Genomic DNA, 26,208 nt, shown 5'->3' with positions numbered 1-26,208 from the left:
AACCAATACAAACCTTGTTAGATCCAGAATTTTTACCCCTTCCAATGGCCTTATATTGTTCATATCTGGCAAAACAGAGAAAACATTTCAAGATAATTGATTATTAATTTTCTTACATTTTCACATACACCATTATAAACTTGAGATAGATCACAAGGACTACAGTGATTCTTAGCAAGGGAGTCCACAGACCACAAGGCTCTAGTAAAGAATATGGGAAGCTGAGCCAGGCACGGGGACTCATGCCTGTATCCCAGCACTTTTGGAGGCCGAGGCAGGCAGATCACCTGAGATCAGGAATTCGAGACCAGCCTGGCCAACATGGTGAAATCCCATCTGTACTAAAAATACAAAAAATAGCCAGGCACCGTGGCGTGTGCATGTAATTCTAGCTACTCGCTGAGGCAGGAGGATCCTTTGAACCCAGGAGGCGGAGGCTGTAGTGGGCCAAGATGGAGCCACTGCACTCCAGCCTGAGCAACAGAGCAAGACACCACTTCAAAAAAAAAAGAAAAAGAAAAAGAAAAAAAATTACTATCACAATCACAGCAATAGCAAATATTTGAAGTGCATGGATTGGTGCATTATTTTCTTGACAGCATACTTATATGGAAAACCAAATTATAATCAGAAGGTAAACTGATAGGCAAAGCATCAGAAAAAGGAAAGTAGCTAAAACCATGTTTAATGTGGTAAATTGTTACAGCTATTTCCCCAAAAATCACACCTCCAACCTTATACATTCTCCTCCCACGTTGGCACTAGGCTTGGACATCTGCCTTGTTTTCACCAATAGGATATTAGGAAAGTTGATGCCAGCAGAGGCAGGATAAGTGCTTATACATTGGGGCTTGATTTTTTGGACCACTTCAATCTTCATGCGAAGAAGCACAAGATGAAAGAACACATGGAGAGAAGTTCAGCTGAGACTGTCATTGCAGCAGTCCCTGCTGAGGCGCAGACATCTGGATGAAGCCATCTTGGAACACCCAGGCCGAGCCAAGCCACTAGCTATTTGCAGACACATGAATAAACCCAGGTGAATCCAGCAAAAGAACTGCCCAACTGGCTGGGCACGGTGGCTCACGCTTGTAATCCCAGCACTTTGGGAGGCTGAGGCAGGCAGATCACCTGAGGTCAGGAGTTCCAGACCAGCCTGGCCAACCCCGTCTCTACTAAAAATGCAAAATTAGCCGGGTATGATGGCGCACGCCTGTAATCCCAGCTACTCTGGAGTCTGAGGCTGGAGAATCGCTTGAACCCAGGAGGTAGAGGTTGCAGTAATCTGAGATGGCACCACTCAAGCCTGGGCAACAAAAGCAAATTCTGTCTTTAAAAAAGAAAGAAATAAAGAATTGCCCAATCAACCCGCAGAACTCTGAGAAAAAAATAAAGCCTTGTTTTAAAGCACTAAGTTTTGGAGTGGTTTGTTATATGGCAATAGATTAATACAATGGCTTACAGCAGAGATAACCTGTTATAGTAGTGAGAATGATCCTTGTATACGTAAAACATCCTTCCCTGCTCAAAATCCTCTATGGTTTCCTACTAAACTTAGAATGAAATCCAACTTCTTTCCACAGCTCACAAAATCCTGCTTGTTCTGGCCCTTGACACTTAAAAATATGATAGAAGGAAAAATATTATAGAAAGGCAGAAAGATCAAGATAAGAAAATCACCTACAGAGCAGAACAAAAAAATAAAAGTGGAAAATGGAGAAAAGGTAACAAAAATAAAACATCAGTCCAGGAAACCCAATAATATGAGCTTCTTAAAGAGTGAACAGCAAAAACAGAAAAGAGAGTATTACCAAAGAAATAATTCAGAAAAAATTGCCTAGAACTGAAAGGCATAAATTTCCAGATTAGAAGGTCCCTCTACTGGCCCAGCATAATGGATTTTAAAAAGACACACAGCAAGCACACCAAGACATCACTGTGAAAATCTGGAGTACTGACTTCTCTGACAAAAGATCTTAAACATTTCTAGGGAGAAAAAAGCAGGTCAGATATAAAGGATTGGTTATCAGGAGGACATTGAATTTCTCAACAATGCTGCAAGACAAAACAAAAAACTGGAGCAAAAAAAAAAAAAAACCCTTAAAATTCTGAGGGGAGAAATTCTTTCTCCCTAAAATTCTAAACCCAATTAAAACACAAGTCAAGTGTGAGGATAGAAAAAAAATATTTTTAGTCACGCAGGTTTTCAAAAACTACCTGTCATGCATCCTTTCTTGGAAAAATTACTTTCAAAAGTAATCTAGAAATTTAGAAAATTACTTTATAAGAAAATCATTCCTCCCCACCTGAATATAAGGAAGACTCTAGATCCAACTTACAAGTGACAGGAGCTATAGGAGACAGAGGACCATGTCAAGGACACAATACGGAAGCAGGCAGAAAAATCCAGAATGCCCAAAACACTGCAGGAAATGGAAATATTTATTTCTTTAACAAATAAAAAGGCAAGAAAAATGCAAGATGTAGAAGGATACCCCAATTAAATGAGACTTAATTGTCAACCAACCACAGCATATGCGCCTTCCTTAGAGCCTGATTCAAACAAACTATTAAAAATCAGATAACGGTAGGCAAGGTGGCTCATGCCTGTAATCCCAGCACTTTGGGAGGCCAAGGCGGGCGGATCACTTAAGGTCAGGAATTCGAGACCAGCCTGGTCAACTTGGTGAAACCCCACCTCTACAAAAATACAAAAATTTAGCTAGGTATGGCGACGAGCGCCAGTAGTCCCAGCTACTCAGGAGGTTGAGACAGGATAATCTCTTGAACCCAGGAGGCAGAGGTTGCAGTGAGCCGAGATTACAGCACTGCACTCCAGCCTGGGCAACACAGGGAGACTCCATCTCAAAAATAAAATAAAATTAAATTAAATTAAATTAAAAATAAAATAAAATACAAAAAGAATAAAAATAAAGCTGAGGGGTGAAGTGAAAGCTCAGGATGACAACAAGGAAGATACCAACACAATAGCTGAGAGGTTTGCACTTGCATCGCAGTATGGGATAAATGGAGGCTAGATATTGAGAAGGCAAATAAAGAAACCGGACAAATATTAACAAAGAGAAATAAAAAGGTATACATGAGCAGCAGTATAATCAGAGTATGAATAATAATTGTACTGTTTAAAACAATTTTTTAAACAAACATAATTTAGCAGTTTAATTTAGCAAGGAAAAAATGATTTGTGAAATCGGACAACCCCTTCCCACCCTCCCCCAAGTCACAGCAGATTTAGAGGGTCTCCGGCGCTGCTGTATAGTGGGCATAGTGGGAGAGAATTTATGCATACAAAAAGGAAAGTGATGTGCAGGGAGCAGAAGCAAGGTATAGAAACAGCTAGTGCCTTAGAACACAATCTGAACAGCTGGTGGCTATAAGTCTTTGAGGTCCAGCTCCTGGGACTGGCTGAGAGTCAGCAACTGTTATTGAAGCATACCCCTAAGTTAGGTTTTCAGTTTGCTTACCTACTAAATTAGGTTGTGGGTTGTAGGTAAAAACTCAAGTATGTGAGTATGGAGGCTTTCTTAGGCCAGATTTTAGTTTGATGAAACAGTATAATAACAATCTAAATACTGAATAGTGATCTAACAAAATTTATAATTTGAAAGGATGGAAAGTGCATGAATATTTGTTCAAATGGTAGTGAAAGAAAGCTAGCCTCTGTTTTTTTTTTTTTTTTTTTTTGGAGACGGAGTCTCATTCTGTCTCCCAGGTTTGCGATCTTGGCTCACTGCAATCTCCGCTTCCCAGGTTCAAGTGATTCTCCTGCCTCAGCCTCCCAAGTAGCTGGGATTACAGGCACCTGCCACCAGGCCCAGGTAATTTTTGTATTTTTAGTAGAGACAGGGTTTCACCATGTTGGTCAGGCTGGTCTCGAACTTCTGACCTCAGGTGATCCACCTGCCTTGACCTCCCAAAGTGCTGGGATTACAGGTGTGAGGCACCGTGCCTGGCCTGAAAGCTAGTCTTTATCACTATCGATAGTGCCTAAAAACAAAACAAAAGAATCAATAACATTATAATCAAGTTATTTAGCAATTTGGCAGGAGAAAAAAAGGCAAAAAGAATTGAAATTTGTTGTCTCTGGGCAAAGGGAAGGGGCAGAAAGGCATAAGGGGTTACTCTTTTACACAATTAACACCGTAGAACTTCTGAAGTTTTAAAACCAAGTATACCTAAAACTTTGATTTTAAAAATTAAAAAATAAATTATAAATTATATTACATTCGTGAACAACAGGGTGACGCATCATTCTGTGTATCTTCTGCTATACAGCCCCCTGCAATGCTTTGATAAATATTTCTTTCTTTTTTTTTTTTTTTTTTTTTTGAGACGGAGCTTGCTGTGTCGCCCAGGCTGGAGTGCAGTGGCGCAATCTCAGCTCACTGCAAGCTCCGCCTCCCGGGTTCACGCCATTCTCCCGCCTCAGCCTCCCGAGTAGCTGGGACTAGAGGCGCCCGCCACCACGCCAGGCTAGTTTTTTGTATTTTTAGTAGAGATGGGGTTTCATCATGTTAGCCAGGATGGGCTCGACCTCCTGACCTCGTGATCCACCCGCCTTGGCCTCCCAAAGTGCTGGGATTACAGGCTTGAGCCACCACGCCCAGCCTGATAAATATTTCTACTCTGAAGCTTTTACTGACTCATTGTACACATAGCAGCATCATCACAGAGGGATTACAGTTAATACTCAGATTCTGTATTTGGGAATTTGACTACTCACTAATTTTTTTTTTTTTTTTTTTTTTTTTTGAGATGGAGTCTTGCTCTGTCGCCCAGGCTGGAGTGCAATAGTATGATCTCAGCTCACTGCAACCTCCACCTCCCAGGTTCAAGTGATTCTCCTGCCTCAGCCTCCCAAGTAGCTGGGATTACAGGCATGTGCCACCATGTCCCGGTATTTTTTGTATTTTTAGTAGAGACGAGGTTTTACCATGTTGGCCAGGCTGATCTCAAACGCCTCACCTCAGGTGATCCATCTGCCTCAGCCTCCCACAGTGCTGGCAATACAGGCATGAGCCAGCCACCACGCCCAGCCTACTCACTAAAATTTATTTGTAACCCCAGAATTAGTACATGTGGAGCTTTCACGGTCATTCCCAGACATGCACAGAATGCAGAAAAATTTGAGTAGGTCATTGTGCATGTTCCCAGCTGAGGTTGAACAACGTGATACTTGTTTCACCTCTCATACTATAAACAAGTGTCCTCTTCCAGTATATTTAATGTTGCGTTTTTAACATTTCTGTGCTTTATGTTGGTGATCTCGCAGTTTATGGCCCAGAAGCATAGCATAAGAAGGCCGTGATATGCCTTATAAAGAAAATACGTTGTTAGGTAAGCTTCATTCAGGCATGAGTTATAGTGCTGTAGATCAAGAGTTCAATGTTAATGAATCAACAGGGTGTTAATGGAATCAATAAGTTGTCTTTAAAAAGAAATACAGGTCAAGTGCAGTGATTCACACCTGTAATCCCAGCACTTTGGGAGGAGGAGGCAGGCGGATCACTTAAGGTCAGGAGTTAGAGACCAGCCTGGCCAGCATGGCAAAACCCTGTCTCTACTGAAAATGCAAAAAGTTGCCGGGCATGTTGGTGCATACCTGTAATCCCAGCTACTAGGGAGGCTGAGGCAGGAGAATTGCTTGAACCCGGGAGGCAGAGGGTGCAGTGAGCCGAGATTGCACCACTACACTCCAGCCTCGGAGACAGAGTGAGACTCTGTCTCAGAAAAAAAAAAAAAATTAAACACAGTAGAGTGAAAGATAGCATGACTACAATTAGAAGATAAATGACAGCCTGAAAGGCTAAAAAATAAAGAAGAGAGGTTTCTAGGTATAAAGAACTCTCACATATCAGTAAGAAAGAAACACAGTCTGATGGAAAAGTGGGAAAAGAACAATCAACTCACAAATAAATAAAAATCTCCAGTATCATAGCAAAAGATATTCATAGCCATTCCACTTACAATCAAAAAGATGAATATTATCACAAAATTTTTTTTTTCTCACCAGATTGGAAAACATTTAAAAGATAACTATTCAATACTCGCAAAGGTGGGGTGAAATAGACACTTTCATACATTGTGTAATGTCAATCAGAAACAATCTTTTAAGAGAGCAATTGACACTTTCTGTATTTTAAAATCTTAATAGGCTTTAATTAAGTTTTCCTGTTGGCAGAATTTAATTCACAGAAATCTTCTACAAAAATATGCTGAGACATAGGTATAAAAATATTCATGGCAGAAAATTTGTTTTGATTTTCTGCTGTACTTTAGATGTTTTATAATCAACTTTATTCATTTATTGATTTTTTTAGAGACAAGGTCTGGGTTTTGTTGCCCAGGCTAGAGTGCAGTGGCAGAAACATACATAGTTCACTGTAAACTCGACCTTCTGGGCTCAAGCAATCCTCTCACCTGAGCCTGCTAAGTAGCTGAGGCTATAGGCATGAACCACTGCATCCAGCACCTAATTAACTTTATTGAAGAATGACTTACATATAATAATTATATATATAATAAATTATAATATTCTTAGCCAGGTGTGGTGGCATGCCTGTGGCCCTACCTACTTGAGAAGCTGAGATGGGGAAATAACTTGAGCCCAGGAGTTCAAGGTTACAGACAGCCATGATGGGCCAGGCGTGGTGGCTCACTCCTGTAGTCCCAGCACTCTGAGAGGCTGAGGTGAGTGGATCACCTGAGGTCAGGAGTTCAAGCCCAGCCTGGCCAACATGGCAAAACCCCGTTTCTATTAAAAATACAAAAATTAGCCAGGCATGGTGGCGCACACCTGTAATCCCAGCTACTCGGGAGGCTGAGGCAGGAGAATTGCTCCAACTCAGGAGGCAGAGGTTGCAGTGAGTCAAGATCGCGCCACTGCACTCCAGCCTGGGGGACAAAGTGAGACTCCATCTCAAAAAACAAAACAAAAACAAAAACAATACAGTGAGCCATGATCACGCCACTCCATTCTAGCTTAAGCAACAGAGCAAGACCCTGTTTCTAAGAAAAATGCACACACACACAGTATATACATTATATAAATAAATTAGCTTATGCAAATAACTATATATAATACATTATATATGATTTATGATACGCTATATATTATTTCTATAAATACATTAAACTGTACAATTAAATAAATTTTGACAGATGTATACACCTGTGAAATTGAGAGACAGGACTAGCTGGATTTCCCAGGCCGACTAAGAATTCCTAAACCTAGCTGGGAAGGTGACCACACCCACCTTTAAACATGGGGCTTCTAACTCAGCTCACATCCAACAAATCAGGCAGTAAAGAGGGCTCACTAAAATACAAATTAGGCTAAAAGCAGGAGGTAAAGAAATAGTCAAATCATATATCACCTGAGAGCACAGGGGAAGGGACAATGGGATATAAACCCTAGGCATTTCAGCTGGGAATGGGCAACCCCCTTTGGGTCCCCTCCCATCGTATGGGAGCTCTGTTTTCACTCTATTAAATCTTGCAACTGCACACTCTTCTGGTCCATGTTTGTTATGCTTCAAGCTGAGCTTTTGCTCACTGTACGCCACTGCTGTTTGCCACCATCGCAGACCTGCCGCTGACTTCCACCCCTCTGGATCCGGCAGTGTGTCCGCGGTGTTCCTGATCCTGCGACATGCCCATTGCTGCTCTCGATCACGCTAAAGGCTCGCCATTGTTCCTGCATGGCTAAGTGCCTGGGTTTGTCCTAATCGAGCTGAACATTAATCCTGGGTTCCATGGTTCTCTTCCGTGACCCACGACTTCTAATAGAGCTATAACACTCACTGCATGGCCCAAGGTTCCATTCCTTGGAATCCGTGAGGCCAAGAACCCCAGGTCAGAGAACAAAAGGCTTGCCGCCATCTTGGGAGTGGCCCACCCCATCTTGTAAGTGGCCCACCACCATCATGGGAGCTCTAAAAACGAAGACCCACCAGTAACATTTGGTGGCCTCGTCTGGGGATTCTCCAAAGCAGTGAGTAATATTGGACCACTTTCACTTGCTATTCTGTCTTATCCTTCCTTAGAATAGGAGGAAATACCAGGCACCTGTCGGCCAGTTAAAAAAAATTACCATGACCGCCGGACTTAAGAAGGGAAAAGGCTTTCTAAAACCCCCAACCCTTCCGGGTTGGGAGCAGTGGTCTGCCTGGAACCAGCTTCCACTTTCACAGTTTTCCTGGGGAAGCCGAGGGCCAACTAGAGACAGAAAGCTGTCATCCCAAACTCCTGGCATTGGCCGGTCAAAATCATGGTGCAGCCAGAAGTCTCTACTCAACAGTTGCCCATGCGTGTGCCCCTACCTCTCCTTCTGACCTATACCTCCTGGGTCCCAACCACGACTTTTTTAAAGTGTAGCCTCAAAATTCTCCTTACCTCTGAATCTAGTTCCTCCCACCCCTGCCTCCTATGTACTAATGCTTCAGACTTTCACTTCCTCTCCCAAGTATTAGAGCAGGTTGCATCTCCAAAGGGATCTAAGGAAGCTCTACACTGTGTCCTTAGGCATCTAGGCTATGAACCCAGGGAGTCTTGTCCCTGATGCCCCTCCCAATATACAGCTCTTGACTTGGGCAGTTATGTGAGACCTGTTTCCCACCACCCTTGCCAGGATCCCAAGTTTGTAAATGGCTAGGATTCCTCTCCCATTGTGTGAGATGCTCTCCTCCCCCAATTTCTACCCAGCTTCCCCCACTGCAATACAATCTCCAAGCCTCGGCTCCTTGGTCAGGGCCTTATAACTGATGACCCAGTACTTTAACAACTGGAACTGGGTCTACGACAACATAATAGATGAGGATGAAAGCGAATTGAGTAAATTAAAGGGAGGCACATATTCCTATAGTGACAAATGGGGGCAACAAGCAAACGTCCTTCTACTGTGTTCCCAAAATCCATCTACCGCGAGAGACAGAGGGGAAAGAGAAAGAGAAAAGGGAAGAGAGAGAGAGGGGAAAGAGAGAGGAAAAGAGATAAAGAGAAAGATATACAAGTAGTTAAAGAAAAAATAGTGTACCCTGTTCCTTTAAAAGCCAGGGTAAATTTAAAACCTGTAACTGATAATTGAAGGTCTTCTCCTGACCTTATAATACTCCAATACTACCTTGTTGTCAGTGTAAACAAGGGCGTAGCCTGAAAACACTGAGACCACTGACAACCCATAGCCTTCCTATCAAAAATCCTTAACCCAGTAACCCACGGATGGCCCAAATGCATTCAATCGGTAGCGGCAACTGCTTTGCTAGCAGAAGAAAGTAGAAAAGTAAAACGTTTAGAGGAAACCTCATTGTGAGCACACCTCACCAGTTCAGAATTATCCTAAGTCAAGAAAAGCAAAATGCAGCTTACTAACTAAAAAAATCTAAAAGTATAGGGCTATTCTGTTAGAAAAAGGTGATTTAACACTAACCACTGAAAATTCCCTTAACCCAGCAGATTTCCTAACAGGGGATTTAAATCTTAATTACCATACAAAGGTCTGACCAGACCTAGGAGGAACTCCCTTTAGGACAAGACGATAGATGGTTCCTCCAAGGTGATTGAGGGAAAAAACACAATGGGTATTCAGTAATTGATAGGGAAACACTTGTAAAAGCAGAGTTAGGAAAACTGCCTAATAATTGGTCTGCTAAAACATGCAGAGCTGTTTGCACTCAGCCAAGCCTTAAAGTACTCGCAAAAAAGCAAACCCATCTTTTTCTCCTTGCCCTCCTCGTAGGAAAAAGGCACAGAGGATAAACAGGATTCATCTCTCATATCTTGTACCCAAAAGGACTTAATCTGGGGCAACAAAAAGTTTAAGGTTGATAATTAAAGCATATTCCTACAAAGGAAAGAAGGACAAAGGCCCCAGTGGGCAAAAACTCTATCTCAATCCTGACTCAAAAGGTTACCTACACCCTCTCTGAAACGAAGTTGCATAAGAACTGTTGTTTATGGGAATGCATCTTGATGGGGCAGCTGGGATGTTATTGTTTGGGTGAGGGAGAAAGGACAAGATGGAGGAAGGTGAACAAGAAGGCACAATCCATGTTGCTTCCGGGTTCTTCCTCACCAACTTTCCCACGCATGGGAAAATGCAGCCCGCGCCCAGGAAGATGCAGATCAACTGAGCATGCGCCAGGTGACATCAATCCGAACAGATCGAAACTTACCCGGCCACACCTATGGAGACGCCCCTATCACGCCCTTATCCCGCCCACTGCCCTCCCCCTTCCAGTACCAATGCATAAAAGTCCGCTGCTGGCAGGTGCCGGCGTGACTTCTTCGGCCCCTCCTATTTGTGGACCGGAGAACCTCACCCGAGAGCGCTGGTGCGACTTCCCTGGCCCCATACCTGAGGACTGGAAAACCTCGCCCGAGAGTGTGTGCATATTTGCAATAAAAGACTGCCGCTTTCTTATGTACTTTGGCCTCATGTTTAATTATTTAGCTCTCCTAAATTAAGTATTAAATTAAGTATTAAATTAAGACAGTTATGAAATACTCAGGAACCCAGCCCAGCTCTAGAACTCACCCCTGAGCGCAAAGGCAGTGTCGGGCACGCTGGTAAAGGATCACTAGAATCCAGCAGCCCGAACCCCTTTCTTTGTGGTCAAGAGAGGCAGGAAAAGAGGTGCAAGACTGCTACATCAGTGAGCATAACTAATCCGATAAGCAGAGGTCCATGGGTGGTTACGCACCCTGGAAACGAACTCACCTCTGAGCACAAAGGCAATGTTGAGCACACTGGTAAAGGATCACTAGAATCCAGCAACCCAGACCCCTTTCTTTGTGGTCAAGAAAGGTGGGAAAACAGGTGCAGGTTTGCTACATCAGTGAGCCTAACTAATCCGATAAGCAGAGGTTCATGGGTGGTTACACACCCTGGAAAGGAATAAGCATTAGGACCACAGAGGACACCTTAGGACTAATGCTCATCAGAAAATGACTAGAGGTGCTGGCATCACTGTGTTCTTTTTTCAGATGGGAAAAGTTCCCCTAAGGCAAAAACGCCCCTAAGATGTATTCTGGAGAATTCGGCCCAGTCAGTGTATGTACCTTTTTTCCCTGTCAGACTTGAAGCAAATTAAAATAGACCTAGGTAAATTCTCAGATAACCCTGATGGCTATATTGATGTTTTACAAGGGTTAGGACAATCCTTTGATCTGACATGGAGAGATATAATGTTATTGCTAGATCAGACACTAATCCCAAATGAGAGAAGTGCTGCCATAACTGCAGCCCAAGAGTTTAGCGATCTCTGGTATCTCAGTCAGGTCAATGATAGGATGACAACAGAGGAAAGAGAACAATTCCCCACAGGTTAGCAGGCAGTTCCCAGTGTAGACCCTCACTGGGACAGAGAATCAGAACATGGAGATTGTTGCCATGACATTTGCTAACTTGCATGCTAGAAGGACTAAGGAAAAATTGGAAGAAGTCTATAAATTATTCAATGATGTCCATCACAACACAGGGAAAGGAAGAGAGACTGCCTTTCTGGAGAAACTAAGAGAGGCATTGAGGAAGCATAGCTCTCTGTCACCTGACTCTATTGAAGGACAACTAATCTTAAAGGGTAAGTTTATTACTCAGTCAGTTGCAGACATTAGAAAAAAATTTCAAAAGTCCACCTTAGGCCCAGAGCAAAACTTAGAAACCCTATTGAACTTGGCAGCCTCGGTTTTTTATAATAGAGAACGGGAGGAGCAGGCAGAACAGGGCAAATGGGATTTTAAAAAAAAAGGCCACCACTTTAGTTGTGGCCCTCAGGCAAGCGGACTTTGGAGGCTCTGGAAAAGGGAAAGTCTAGGCAAATGTAATGCCTAATAGGGCTTGCTTCCAGTGCGGTCTACAAGGACGCTTTAAAAAAGATTGTCTGAATAGAAATAAGCTTCCTCCTCATCCATGCCCCTTATGTCAAGGGAATCACTGGAAGGCCCACTGCCCCAGAAACCACTAACCAGATGATCCAGCAGCAGGACTGAGGGTGCCCGGGGCAAGTGCCAGCTTATGCCATCACCCTCACAGAGCCCCAGGTATGCTTGACCATTGAGGGCCAGGAAGTTAACTGTCTCCTGGACACTGGTGCGGCCTTCTCAGTCTTAGTCTCCTGTGCCGGACAACTGTCCTCCAGATCTGGCACTATCCTAGGGGTCCTAAGGCAGGCAGTCACTAGATACTTCTCCCAGCCAGTAAGTTGTGACTGGGGAACTTTACTCTTTTCACGTGCCTTTCTAATTATGCCTGAAAGCCCCACTCCTTTGTCAGGGACAGACATCCTAGCAAAAGCAGGGGCCATTGTACACTATAATTAGGAGAAGGAAAAAGGGTAAATATATATACAGACTCTAAGTATGCTTACCTAGTCCTCCACGCCCACGCAGCAGTATGGAGAGAAAGGGAATTCCTAACTTCTGAGGGAACACCTATCAAACATCAGGAAGCCATTAGGAGATTATTATTGGCTGTACAGAAACCTAAAGAGGTATCAGTCTTACACTGCTGGGGTCATCAGAAAGGAAAGGAAAGGGAAATAGAAGGGAACCGCCACGCAGATATTGAAGCCAAAAGAGCCGCAAGGCGAGACCCTCCATTAAAAATGCTTATAGAAGGTCCCCTAGTATGAGGTAATCCCCTCTGGGAAACCAAGTCCCAGTACTCAGCAGAAGAAATAGAATGGGGAACCTCACAAGAACATAGTTTCCTCCCCTCAGGATGGCTAGCCATGGAAGAAGGAAAAATACTTTTGCCTGCAGCTAACCAATGGAAATTACTTAAAACCCTTCACCAAACCTTTCACTTAGGCATTGATAGCACGCATCAGATGGCCAAATCATTTACTGGACCAGGCCTTTTAAAAACTATCAATCAGATAGTCAGGGCCTGTGAAGTGTGCCAAAGAAAGAATCCCCTGCACTTCAGGCCATACATTTCAATCCCTGTATCTTTAACCTCCTCGTTAAGTTGTCTTCCAGAATTGAAGCTATTAAACTACAAATCGTTCTTCAAATGGAGCCCCAGATGCAGTCCATGACTAAGATCTACCACGGACCCCTGGACCAGCCTGCTAGCCCATGCTCTGATGTTAATGACATCCAAGGCACCCCTCCCGAAGAAATCTCAACTGCATGACCCCTACTATGCCCCAATTCAGCAGGAAGCAGTTAGAGCAGTCGTCAGCCAACTTCCCCAATAGCACTTGGGTTTTCCTGTTGAGAGGTGGGACTGAGAGACAGGACTAGCTGGATTTCCTAGGCCAACTAAGAATTCCTAAGCCTAGCTTGGAAGGTGACCGCACCCACCTTTAAACATGGGGCTTCTAACTCAGCTCACATCCAACCAATCAGGTAGTAAAGAGGGCTCACTAAAATACAAATTAGGCTAAAAGCAGGAGGTAAAGAAGTAGTCAAATCATATATCACCTGAGAGCACAGGGGAAGGGACAATGATTGGGATATAAACCCTAGGCATTTGAGCCGGGAGTGGGCAACCACCTTTGGGTCCCCTCCCATTGTATGGAAGCTCTGTTTTCACTCTATTAAGTCTTGCAACTGCACATTCTTTTTCTGGTCTGTGTTTTTTACAGCTCGAGCTGAGCTTTCACTCACTGTCCATCACCGCTGTTTGCTGCCTTCACAGACCCACCACTGACTTTCACCCCTCCAGATCCCGCAGGGTGTCCGCTGTGTTTCTGATCCAGTGAGGTGCCCACTGCCACTCTTGATCAGGCTAAAGGTTCGCCATTATTCCTGCATTGCTAAGTGCCCGGGTTTGTCCTAATCGAGCTGAACACTAGTCACTGGGTTCCATGGTTCTCTTCTGTGACCCACGCCTTTTAATAGAGCTGTAACACTCACCGCATGGCCCAAGGTTCCATTCCTTGGAATCCGTGAGGCCATGAACCCCAGGTCAGAGAACAAAAGGCTTGCTGCCATCTTGGGAACGGCTGCCACCATCTTGGGAGCTCTAAGAATAAAGACCCGCCTGTAACAAAATCACCTCCACAATCAAGAAAGAGAACTTTCCAGCACCTAAAACTTTCCACTTGCCCTTTGCAAACTACCTCTTCCTCAATTTCCAGCTTCAGACATCCACTGGTCTGCTTTCTGTCACTATAATTTAATTTTCATGATCTAGAATTTTATATAAATGAAAAACGTATGTACTTTTGTGTCTGGCTTCTCTCCTTAAGCATAATGATTCTGAGTTTCATCACGTTGTTGCATTTTTATGAGTATACTCTACTGTACGGATATACTACATTTGTTTATACATTCAGCTGTTGATGGACACTGAATTGGTTTTTAGGCTACAGTGAATCAAGATGCTATGAACATTTGTGTACAAATCTTTGTGAGAACATGTCTTCATTTCTCTTGTGTAAATACTTAGTGGAATGGCTGAGTTATATGGTAAGTGCATGTACAGCTTTTTAAGAAACAGCCTAAACAGATTTCTAAAATGCTTGTACCATATTGTGTAAGAGTTACATATGTTCCACATCTTTGAAATATAGGAATTGTTCTTTTTTTTTTTTTTTTTTTGAGGTAGAGTCTCACTCTGTCACCCAGGCTGGAGTGCAGTGGCGTAAACTTGGCTCACTGCAACCTCCACCTCCTGGGTTCAAGCAATTCTCCTGCCTCAGCCTCCCAAGTAGCTGGAATTACAGGCACCCACCACCATGCCTGACTAATTTTTGTAGTTTTAGTAGAGACAGGGTTTCATCATGTTGGCCAGGCTGGTCTCAAACTCCTGACCTCAGGTGATCCACCTGCCTCAGCCTCCCAAAATGCTGGGATTACAGATGTGAGCCACCACGCCCAGCCATGGAATTGTTCATTTTTTAATGTTAGCTGTTCGAATGGGCATATAAAGTTTTCTTGTTGTGGTTTTAATTTGCATCTCACTGATGACTAATGATGTTGAATATCGTTTCATGTAATAGTTGGCCATTTAATGAAGCAAAAACTTTTAAACCGAATTCATTTAATATCAGGCAATGGAATTTTACTTTTATTATCTGATAAGACACTCAGAAAGGACTTCTAGAGCATATTTAAGTCAAAATCAATGAGTGAGTTTTAAATCATTAAGAGCAGACTGCCTGGATTCAACTCCCTGCTCTACTATATACAAGCTCAGTGACATTGCATGAGGTAACTCCACTTATCAAAGCTTCCCTTTCCTCATCTGAAGCACCTGTCTCATTGAGTTTGCAAGTTTTAAATAAAATGTTGTATATAAAGTGTTTAGTACACTCCCTGGCATAAAGTAAATGCTACTAAAAGTTGCAATTGTTATTTTTATTTTTTTAAAGACGGAGTCTAGCTCTGTCACCCAGGCTGGAGTGCAGAGGCACAATCTCGGCTCCTTGCAACCTCCACCTCCTGGGTTCAAGTGATTCTCCTGCCTCAGCCTCCCGAGTAGCTGGGATTACAAGTGCGTGCTACCACATCCAGCAAATTTTAAAATATTTTTTGTAGAGACGGGGTTTCCCCATGTTGGCCAGGCTGGTCTTGAATTCCTGATCTTAAGTGATCCGCCAGCCTCAGCCTCCCAAAGCTCTGGGGTTATAGGCATGAACCACCACACCTGGCCTGCAATTGTTATTACTATCATCATTACTATATATGTATTATACAGTCACATGATCTATTACAGCAAATAACTTCTTGTTTGAAAACAATAATCTTAGTATGATTATTCTAAGGAACAAGAAAAAAATCATTTATTAATGCACTATACTTAAAAAGGATATCTACAGTCAAATTTTGCCTATTTGTGAAAGAACTGATGGGCTGGGTGGGAGTAGGGGATGATTACAAGGCATAAAACAGTTGGAAAAGGCATAAATTGTAATGTAATTTGTTGAAATATATTGAGCAGCTTGTATATCTCTCTGTCTTTTTGGCCTCTAGTATGGAAAGCTATTATGATGATACAGCTGGTCAACCATGCAAAGAAGTATAATTATAATGAAGCTGCCATCAATTCTATGCTTGCCAAAGCTGCTTGGTAGGACTCCCCTGGTACTTGGCCCTGGGGTTTAGACGACACAAATAAACTTGAGCAACACCAGAGCAGGGATAATTGACAGATGCCCACACAAGTGGCTCATCTGTGTGACAGGAATCATGGCATCTCTTCCCACCCATACTAGCCAACTACTGAGATTAAAAAACTTTTTTAAAGGCCAAGTCACAAAACAAACTGCTCAAACAGCAATATGAAACAGAAACCTTTGATATACACCAAAATAATTTTTTAATTTGATGATTCACAGAGAACTTAACCACCAGACCTTATGCACGAAGAGGCAGAAAATGGGCCTCGCTTCAAAGCATGCTCTCTTAATCTGCTGAAGCTTTATCTGTAACAGCATGATGTTTCCTTTCCAGCATGTGTCCAAAGTCATGGAAGAAGCTCTGTTCCTAACAACCTAGTTTGACAGGAAATTTTAGGAGTTGATGGTACCTGGAAAATTAGTATCCACTGGAAGACATTCCAGGGAAATTATAATTTGGGAGTCACCAGGCAATAATTGTTTTCAATTTCTAGGTTCATGGGAAATAAGAAACGAGGTTCGTGGAAAAGGAGAGTAAAAGATCTTCATGGACTCAAGGAGGCTTCAGTTCTGTTCATCATGGAAATTCATGAGTATGTATTGACATAATTACAGATTAATTATTGTCTCATCATCATCCACTTTATTACTCTTTAACACAATCACTCACAAAAGAATCACATCGAGATGATAATTTTTAATTAGATTTCTTTTTCTGAAATCTCTGGAGGCAGAGGGGACATGAATTTTCAGCATCAAATGTTTATGCATAATAAAAAATAAAATAGGAATTCACCTTCCAATACAACTAATTAATATTAATTTTCTGAAGTCTCTGTTACATTAATAAAGTAAATAAAAGAGACACGATAAAAACAGAAAAAAAAAATCCTCAACTTTTTTTTTTTTTTTTTTTTTTTTTTTTTTTGAGATGGAGCCTCGCTCTGTCCCCCAGGTTGGAGTGCAGTGGCGCGATCTCGGCTCACTGCAAGCTCTGCCTCCCGGGTCCATGCCATTCTTCTGCCTCAACCTCCCAACTAGCTGGGACTACAGGCACCCGCCACCTCGCCCGGCTAATTTTTTGTATTTTTAGTAGAAACGGGGTTTCACCGTGGTCTTGATTTCCTGACCTCGTGATCCGCCCGCCTTGGCCTCACAAAGTGCTGGGATTACAGGAGTGAGCCACCGTGCCTGGCCAAATCCTCAACTTTTGCAATTAATTTCCATATTTTCTCTTTACATAAACAATTCAGACCAGGCGCGGTGGCTCACGTCTGTAATCCCAGCACTTTGGGAGGCCGAGGCAGGCGGATCACAAGGTCAGTAGTTCGAGACCAGTTTGGCCAATATGATGAAACCTTGTCTCTACTAAAAATACAAAAAAATTAGCCAGGCGTGGTGGCAGGTGCCTGTAGTCCCTGCTACTCGGGAGGCTGAGGCAGGAGAATCACTTGAACCCAGGAGGAGAAGGTTGCAGTGAGCAAGCCAAGATTGCGCCACTGCACTCCAGTCTGCATGACAGAGCAGTCTCCGTCTCAAAAAAAAAAAAAAAGAAAAAAAAAATTCAAGGGTCAGGCATGGTGGCTCACACCTGTAATCCCAGGACTTTGTGGGGCCCGAGGTGGACAGATCACCTGAGGCCAGGAGTTCAAGACCATCCTGGCCAACATAGTGAAACCCCGTCTCTACTAAAATACAAAAATTAGCTGGGCATGGTGGCTCACACCTGTAATCCCAGCACTCTGGGAAGCCAAGGAGGGTGGATTACCTGAGGTCAGGAGTTTGAGACCAGCCTGGCCAACAGGGTGAAACCCCATCTCTACTAAAAATACAAAAACTAGCCAGGTGTGGGGGCACACGCCTGTAATCCCAGCTATCTGGGAGGCTGAAGCAGAAGAATCGCTTGAACCTGGGAGCAAGAGGTTGCAGTGAGCCGAGATTGCGCCACTGCACTCCATCCTGGGCGACAGAGCGGGTCTCCATCTTTAAAAAAAAGAAAATTATTTTATGGTTTCTGCCTTTGGTATTGTTTCAGGGATTCCCAAGACCACCCATATTTTCAGTGATTTGCTAGGAGGATCCACAGGACCTAATCATCTGGTTGTATACAGAGCTAAGGTTTACTACAGCAAAATGACATATGACAGGACCAACGAGAGGAAAAGACACAGGTAGAGATGGAAAAAATTCATGCCATGCAAAGGCTGCTTATGTTCTTTTGCTCTCATGGAAGGCCACATCAGGTATGCTTCTTTCTCCGGCAACAACAAAAAATAGATATAGAAACATGCAAAGTTTGTGCCCAGGGAAATCTATTAGAGACTCAGAACCTCGGTTTTCAATGAACACTATTTACATAGGCACTGTCTGCATACCATGTACCACAATTCCAGACTCCCTCCCAGAAGAAACGTAGGTGTTTACCATTGTTGAAGCACAGAAACCATACCCTAAAATGTAGGCATCACAGCAGCCTCAGAAGCCAAAGTTTTTCTCTGACCTCCTGCCTTCCTATCTCTCAGTCCCATTCTCCTCTGAGGATAGCTATAAAAACTAGAATTCAGCCAGGAGCAGTGGCTCACACCTGTAATTCCAGCACTTTGGGAGGCCAAGGTGGGGAGATAACAAGGTCAGGAAATGAGACCACCCTGGCCAACATGGTGAATCCTCCTCTCTACTAAAATACAAACAAATTAGCTGTGCGTGGTGGTGTGCACCTGTACTCGGGAGGCTGAGGCAGGGCAATCGCTCGAACCCAGGAGGCAGAGTGCAGTGAGCCGAGATCACGCCACTGCACTCCAGCCTGGCAACAAAGCGAGACTCAGTCTCAGAAACAAACAAACAAACAACAACGAAAAAAACAACAAAAAACAACAACAACAAAAAACAACTTCTTCCCCAACAAGGGTCACAAAAACCAGACCTCTTTTCCCCAATGCCAGCCACAAAACTTAAAAATACTACTCCAATTGTCTCTCTGCCATATCTGTGTAAAAACCGGCCATAAAGAAATTATCTGACCAGACGTGGTGGCTCACACCTATAATCTCAGCACTTTGGGAGGCCAAGGCAGGCAAATCACTTGAGCCCAGGAACTGGAAACCAGTCTGAGCAATATGAGTAAATCCTGTCTCTATTAAAAAAATACAGGCCGGGCTCGGTGGCTCACGCCTGTAATCCCAGCACTTTGGGAGGCCGAGGCGGGCGGTTCACGAGGTCAGGAGATCGAGACCATCCTGGCTAACATGGTGAAACCCCGTCTCTACTAAAAATACAAAAAATTAGCCGGGTGTGGTAGCGGGCGCCTGTAGTCCCAGCTACTCGGGAGGCTGAGGCAGGAGAATGGCCTGAACCCTGGAGGCGGAGCTTGCAGTGAGCCCAGATCATGCCACTGCACTCCAGCCTGGGCGACAGAGCGAGACTCCATCGCAAAAAAAAAAAAAAAAAAAAAAATACAAAAGCAGGCTGAGGTAGGAGGATCACTTGGGCCAGTGAGGTCAAAGCTACAATGAGCTGTGATCATGCCACTACACTTCATCATAGGCAATAGAGCCAGACCCTGTCTCAAGAAATACAAATTTAAAAAGAGATCTGTATTTTTCCTTGCTTTCTATTTTCCTAAATATTTCACATTTTCTGCAAAATGTATCCATCATTTTAACAATTGAAAAAAATACAAATATGTAAATGCTAGGGACATAAAAAATTTATTTACGCATTTTATTTATTTATTTTACTTACTTATTTATTTATTTATTTATTTGAGACAGAATCTTACTCTGTCACCCAGGCTGGAGTGCAGTGGCACCATCTCAGCTCACTGCAACCTCTGAGCCTCCAGTCGAGCAATTCTCCTGTCTTAGCCTCCCGAGTAGTATGGCCTACAGGCGCACGCCAAACACGCCCACCTAATTTTTGTATTTTTAGTAGAGATGGGTTTCACCATATTGGTCAGGCTGGTCTCGAACTTCTGACCTCAGATGATCTGCCTGCCTTGGCCTCCCAAAGTGCTGGGATTGCAGGCGTGAGCCACCACACTCAGCCATATTTACTCATTTTTAAATAAACTTTTAGTCTTTGTATCTGGAAAACAATATTCATACTCTGTTTTTCTTCATATAGAAATAATCTGTCAGTAATGTTATTATTTTCAGTGAAAATGTTTATAAGCATAAGTTAATGCCTAGGAATATTAGTCTACAAAGAAGTAAATATGTATAAAACATTTCTCTTGTGCTTGACTACCTTGCATAATTGGAAATGAAAATACCACTTTTTTTTTTTTTTTTTTTTTTTTTTTGATATGGAGTCTTGCTCTGTCACCCAGGCTGGAGTGCAGTGGTGCCCTCTCGGCTCACTGCAACCTCCACCTCCCAGGTTCAAGCGATTTTCCTGCCTCAACCTCCCGAGTAGCAGGGATTACAGACATGCACAACCACACCTGGCTAATTTTTGCATTTTTAGTAGAGACGGGGTTCCACCATGTTGGCCAGGCTGGTCTTGAACTCTTGACCTCATGATCTGCCTGCCTCGGCCTCCCAAAGTGCTGGGATTACAGGCGTGAGCAACTATGCCTGGCCCCAAAATATCACATTTTAATGAAGCAGTAGAATCCGGCTCTCAGAAACCCTTGAAAACAAGCCACTTCTAATTCTCCCTTTATCAATGAGATCATTATTTAAGTGACAGTTAAGTAATCTACTGTGCTCAGTGCAGGTCTAACCCTATCAATGAGTGAGCTAATCACATCCTATAGAAGCATTTACTTTTCCACTATTAGTAGTCTTTAACATGAAACAGCTAATAATAAGCACCTCTATAAGGAAAACTGAGATAATCTGAAAAGTTTCAGGGATACTAAGGTAAAGCTTAAACCTGAAGTATACATACAATCATTTCTGTACAGATACATTATTAAGTATATTCTCCTAAGAAGTGTTTTACATAAAAATATTTAAGTTTTTAATCTCTATATTTATTCATTCTTGTAACCTGAAAGTAAACACAAAGTTTCTGGAGCAGAGATCAGAGTTATTATTACTTAAGTCAAGAAATACATAATTTTCCCATACCTAATACCCCATAGACAATGCAATGAAAACCCATTTATAGGTAAGGGTTGAACTACAGGAGAAGAATCCCAAAATTTTGAATCTGTAAGTTTGTACAGGATAACTGCCCAGCTGCCGCCTTCGCCTAAGAAAGTGAAAGAAAGCTAATCTACCTACAGTAAGCAAATTCTGCTTGGGAAGAAAAGGGGAAGATTCCCCGGGCTCTTACCCTTTGGAACATAAATAAATGTCTCCAGGAGAAGGTAAGATAAATGTTACTGGGTTTATAATCTTGGGAATGCCTCCAGTGCTCTGGGTTTTATATCCCTTAAGTCATCTTTTAACTCCCAAGGCTTGTCTTTTAACCCAGGTTCTACTTTTCTACGCTCAGAAAGCCCTGACCATGCAGAAACATGAAAATATTTACCCTTTTTTTTTGAGACAGTTTTGCTCTGTCACCCAGGCTGAAGTGCAGTGGTGCCATCTTGGCTCACTGCAACCTCTGCCTCCCGAGTTGAAGTGATTCTTGTACCTCAGCCTCCAAGTAGCTGGGATTACAGATGTGTGCCAACACGCACGGCTAATTTTTGTATTTTTAGTAGAGATGGAAGTTTCACCACGTTGTCCAAGCTGGTATCGAACTCCTGTCCTCAAGTGAACAACCACGCCTGTCCAATATTTACTTCTTAATAATACATAGTAAAAGTAACCAAAGAAAAAATAGTGGCTTTCAAACCCTTTCTGCAGAGCCTTGGGAATTCCTCAGAGGTGCCACGAGAAGCCACCACCTCAGAGGTGGTGAGGGGGTAGGGGGGTAGTTAAAATAGGAGTACAGAGTGAGCAGGTCTCTGGGACTCCAATTCCTCCTTTGAATATAGCCCATTTGCTCTTACATATTGGGCTCCCAAGTGTAGTTTTTTTTTTTTTTTTTTAAGACAAGGCACTAAAAATATTCTTCTTTTATTTTGAGGCGGAGTCTCACTGTTGCCCAGGCTGGAGTGCAGTGGCACGATCTCGGCTCACTGCAAGCTCTGCCTTCAGGGTTCATGCCATTCTCCTGCCTCAGCCCCCCCAGTAGCTGGGACTACAGGCGCCCGCCACCACACCAGGATAATTTTTTGTATTTTTAGTAGAGAGGGGGTTTCACTGTGTTAGCCAGGATGGTCTCGATCTGACCTCGTGATCTGCCCACCTCGGCCTCCCAAAGTGCTGGGATTACAGGCATGAGCCACTGCGCCCAGTCGGCACTAAAACTCTTAGGTATCCTAGGCCAGGCACGGTGGTTGACGCCTGTAATCCCAACACTTTCGGAGGCTGAGGCAGGTGGATCACTTCAGGTTAGGAGTTCGAGACCAGCCTGGCCAAATGGTGAAACCCCATCCCTACAAAAAACACAAAAATTAGCCAGGCATGATGGCGCACGCCTGTAATCCCAGATACTCAGAGGCTGAGGCAGGAGAATCGCTTGAACCCAGGAGACAGAGGTTGCTGTGAGCCAGGATTACATGCTGCACTCCAGCCTGGGCTACAGAGAGAGACTCTATCGCCAAAACAAAAAAAAAAAAGAAAGAAGAAAGAAAAAAATCTTAGGTATCCTAAGTAAAACTCCTCAGCCTTATAGAACTAGACAAGGTCCCATTTACATTTAGACTTAAATTTCCTTGACTTGTTACCCTTACTTGCATTAAAGCAGAACTTCCAAACACACACCACCACATTATTAATAACCAGTTATTAACAATAATAACCAAGTATTTATGGGGCTCCCCAAGAGGCTTGGGTGCTCAAATGTTCCTTGATGTTTTTTTTTTGTCTGGTGATGTCTTCTGCATACAATGTCACTTGAAGATAGCCCCTAGCCACTGGAAGCATATTTCATAAAAGCACTGCCTTATCCAGGATCTTGTCTTCTAATGTTGGGCTTCCCTCAACAGTGCTGCAAGGGTCTTTTTGTGGGAACCATACCTATGTTGCTCACAAAAACGAGCAGGGTCCTTTCCCCTTAGCTCACAGGACAGCCACTATAAGCTCACATGCATCATCCCAGTTCTTCATTTGTCCTTTTTTTTTTTTTTTTTTTAACTGGAAGAAAAAATTTCTTTTAATTTGCTTTGTTGGCCTCAAATACCAACGTGTCTGTTATTTTTTGTTATTTTTTTTATTTTTTTTTTTTGAGACGGGGTCTCGCCCTGTTGCCCAGGCTGGAGTGCAGTGGTGCAATCTTGGCTCACTGCAACCTCCACCTCCTGGGTTCAAGCAATTCCCCTGTCTCAGCCTCCCAAGTAGCCGGAATTACAGGCGTGCACCACTACACCCAGCTAATTTTTTTATTTTTAGTAGAGACAGGGTTTCACCATGTTGACCAGGCTGGTCTCCAGTTCCTGACCTCAGGTGATCCACCCGCCTCGGCCTCCCAAACTGATGGGATTACAGGCATGAGCCACCGCGCCCTGCCTCTGCTATTTACAAATAGTAATGCTCTATGCTACTACTAACAACAGTATTTTTGCAATCCCTTTGATAAATCCTAATCCTCTATTTCAGTTCTGAATAACAGATGCATATTAACCTGAATAACAGATATGCATTTTAATTTTTAAGGCAGATGGTAAACTTTTCTATAGGACTTGTGAGATTTCATCTTACGGGGCAAACATTGTTCACAAAATGCAATACTTCACTTCTAGAGTTAAAGAATTTGAACAACTGAATAGCACAGATACATAGGCAATGAAATGTGGCCTAAGATGTAATTATGTTCTCTGCCTTTCCTTTAGGCCAGAGTAGCTTTGCACTTGGCACAACAGAAAACAGCTTGTAAAGCCTGAAAATAGGTCAGGTGCCATGGTTCACACCTGTAATCCCAAAACTTTGGGAGGATTGCTTGAGTCCAGGAGTTCAAGACCAGCCTGGGCAACATGGTGAGACCCCTATCTCTACAAAAAACTATACTTTTTTTAAAAAAAATGTTTTAAGCCTGAAAATAAAATGTTCTACACCCAAATCTCACAGCGTTTTACTAGGCGTTTCACTAGGCATCTTTAAAAGCATTGTAAGCAAAATACTAATTGCCCAAAATACAAAACAGTGCCAAGGAAAAGCTCTGCTTTCTCATAAGACTCTTTCAATCTCATTACATTACATTCACATCTTTTGCCAACTAGGGTGAAGAGCTTTGAACAGGTTTAAAGAGTGCAGACTGCACTTTTGTTAATACTGTTTTGCTCTTAAAGCAAGTTCTTCATGCTGACATTTCCAGTGTTGGGAAATACGAGTATTATTAGTCATCTTCAATCTTTGCATTACCAGAGTTCCTGTTTCTCCATCTTGTTCTGAAGAATGAACAAAAGCTTGAGGTGTACACTTCAAAATATAAACTGCAGCACAAGGACCCCCAGTGTTCACCCGAACTGTATCCACTTTTCACCATACACGTCACATGCCAGATAATGCTTTGGTAAAGCATTTTGCATCCTGAGTACATCGTACAGCTTGGCCTGTTGTAGGTGTACACAGACACAACTCATCTCCCGTAGGCAAGCTGGATGAAGGTTCCAGTTTCTCTTCTTGGATACCATCCTTTTTCCAAATGGCAAATCTGCTACAACAATATCCACAGAGCCAGTTCTCAATGGCAGATTGCAGATATCCCATTGAACAGCATCTATGGGCAAGCTTCTGGATGGTTAGCCTTCTTTAATTTGGCTCTTGATCAATAAAGATGTGACATTGCTTGCTGCTCTATTCACAACCAGGGGATTATTATCACCAGAATATAATGTGAAAACATTCAGTAGTCCCCTCTATTGGTATTGCCCCTGTTCCACACATTGGATCGACTATTATAACATAAGGTAGCAGACCACAGAGGCTGGATATCCCAGGGGCAAGAGTTGATAGGTCCAAAATGTGCCCATAGGTCCAAAATACTGATAGGTACAAAAGAGTCATAGGTCCAAAATGTGTGATATGTCTTCAATGGAGACTCGCTTTAGTCGATGCCATGCCCACAATGATATCATGGATAGTCAAAAGAATCGCAACATCAAAGTTGGTCATGTCGGCCTTCCACTTAAAATAGCCTTAAACATCACCCCCAGAATCTCTTCCAGCCTCATTTGAGGGAAAGCAAGGTTTCTCTCCTACTCTGTTGCACATGACTCTAAACTTGACACTTGATGCTGTTTCTTCTTTTTTGCTTTCATCAGTCTCATCTTTGCAAGATGCCAAATCATCACCTACTAATGTTGCTATCTCCTTTGATGGCTGGATTTTCACAATAATCTAAGATGTGTGAATCTAAAACATTGTAGTGAATGAACTCTTTTTTTAACATCTCTTTCATCTGTTTGGACTTCTTATCCATCATCAACCTTACTTTTACTTGAATTCTGAATTATCTTTTTGAGCTTTTTTTTTTTTCTTTTTTCCCTTAAAATCAACATTAATTGGCTGGGCGCAATGGCTCACACCTGTAATCCCAGCAGTTTGGGAGACTGAGACGGGCAGATCACAAGGTCAGGAGTTCGAGACCAGCCTGGACAATATGGTGAAACCCCAGCTCTACTAAAAATACAAATACAAAAATTAGCCGGGTGTGGTGGTGGGTGCTTGTAGTCCCAGCTACTCAGGAGGCTGAGGCAGGCGAATCACTTGAACCAGGGAGGTGGAGGTTGCACAGCGAGCCAAGATCACACCACTGCACTCCAACCTGGCCAACAGAGCAAGACTCCATCTCAAAAAAAAAAAAATCAGCATTAATTTTCCTTATAATTAAAGTGTTTGACCATGGGAGTTTTCCAGCCAAGTCTTCAAAATCTTTTAGAATTTCTTTGTTTTTCTAAACTAGTAATCTTGAAACTCCTGAACAACCACAAGTTATCAACTGATCTCGGACAATAAACCTGAGTCAAATTTTCACTGAAATGACAAAATATATCTTGCATTGGTCTCTGCTGATTGTATGGTGACCCCAATTTGTCTCTCACTTCCATCCACAGCTGCTTGGTCAAAGCTGGCTCCAATAGTTGAAATCACCTTTACAAAAACTAAAACAGTGAGAAAGTTAC

The 26,208-nt window shown here is 42.8% G+C and overlaps 2 protein-coding genes and 1 pseudogene across 11 annotated transcripts in view; 1 reads left to right on the top strand and 2 right to left on the bottom strand.

Annotated features, from left to right (window-relative positions):
* Positions 1-26,208, top strand: part of MPLKIP (M-phase specific PLK1 interacting protein) — an 811,813-nt gene that overhangs the window by 755,275 nt on the left and 30,330 nt on the right. The window lies entirely within an intron of this gene.
* Positions 1-26,208, bottom strand: part of SUGCT (succinyl-CoA:glutarate-CoA transferase) — a 772,786-nt gene that overhangs the window by 718,261 nt on the left and 28,317 nt on the right. For 6 of the 7 annotated variants that reach the window (XR_007724059.1, XR_007724060.1, XM_050783317.1 and 3 more), the window contains exon 2: positions 14-65. Coding sequence is in view for 5 of the 7 variants with exons in the window: in XM_050783317.1 (XP_050639274.1) it covers positions 14-65 (52 nt within the window). In the remaining 2 variants the exon portion in view is untranslated. Of the gene's footprint in view, positions 1-13; positions 66-21,368; positions 21,448-26,208 lie in introns of those variants that run through there. The other variant, XM_050783320.1, reaches the window with a different exon arrangement.
* LOC126950121 (tRNA (guanine(6)-N2)-methyltransferase THUMP3-like) lies at positions 22,273-25,939 on the bottom strand (annotated as a pseudogene).

Source organism: Macaca thibetana, chromosome 3 (genome assembly GCF_024542745.1).
Source record: "Macaca thibetana thibetana isolate TM-01 chromosome 3, ASM2454274v1, whole genome shotgun sequence".
Taxonomy (NCBI): domain Eukaryota; kingdom Metazoa; phylum Chordata; class Mammalia; order Primates; family Cercopithecidae; genus Macaca; species Macaca thibetana.
The sequence above is the reverse complement of the archived record's forward strand: the minus strand, read 5'-3'. Positions and strand labels throughout refer to the sequence as shown.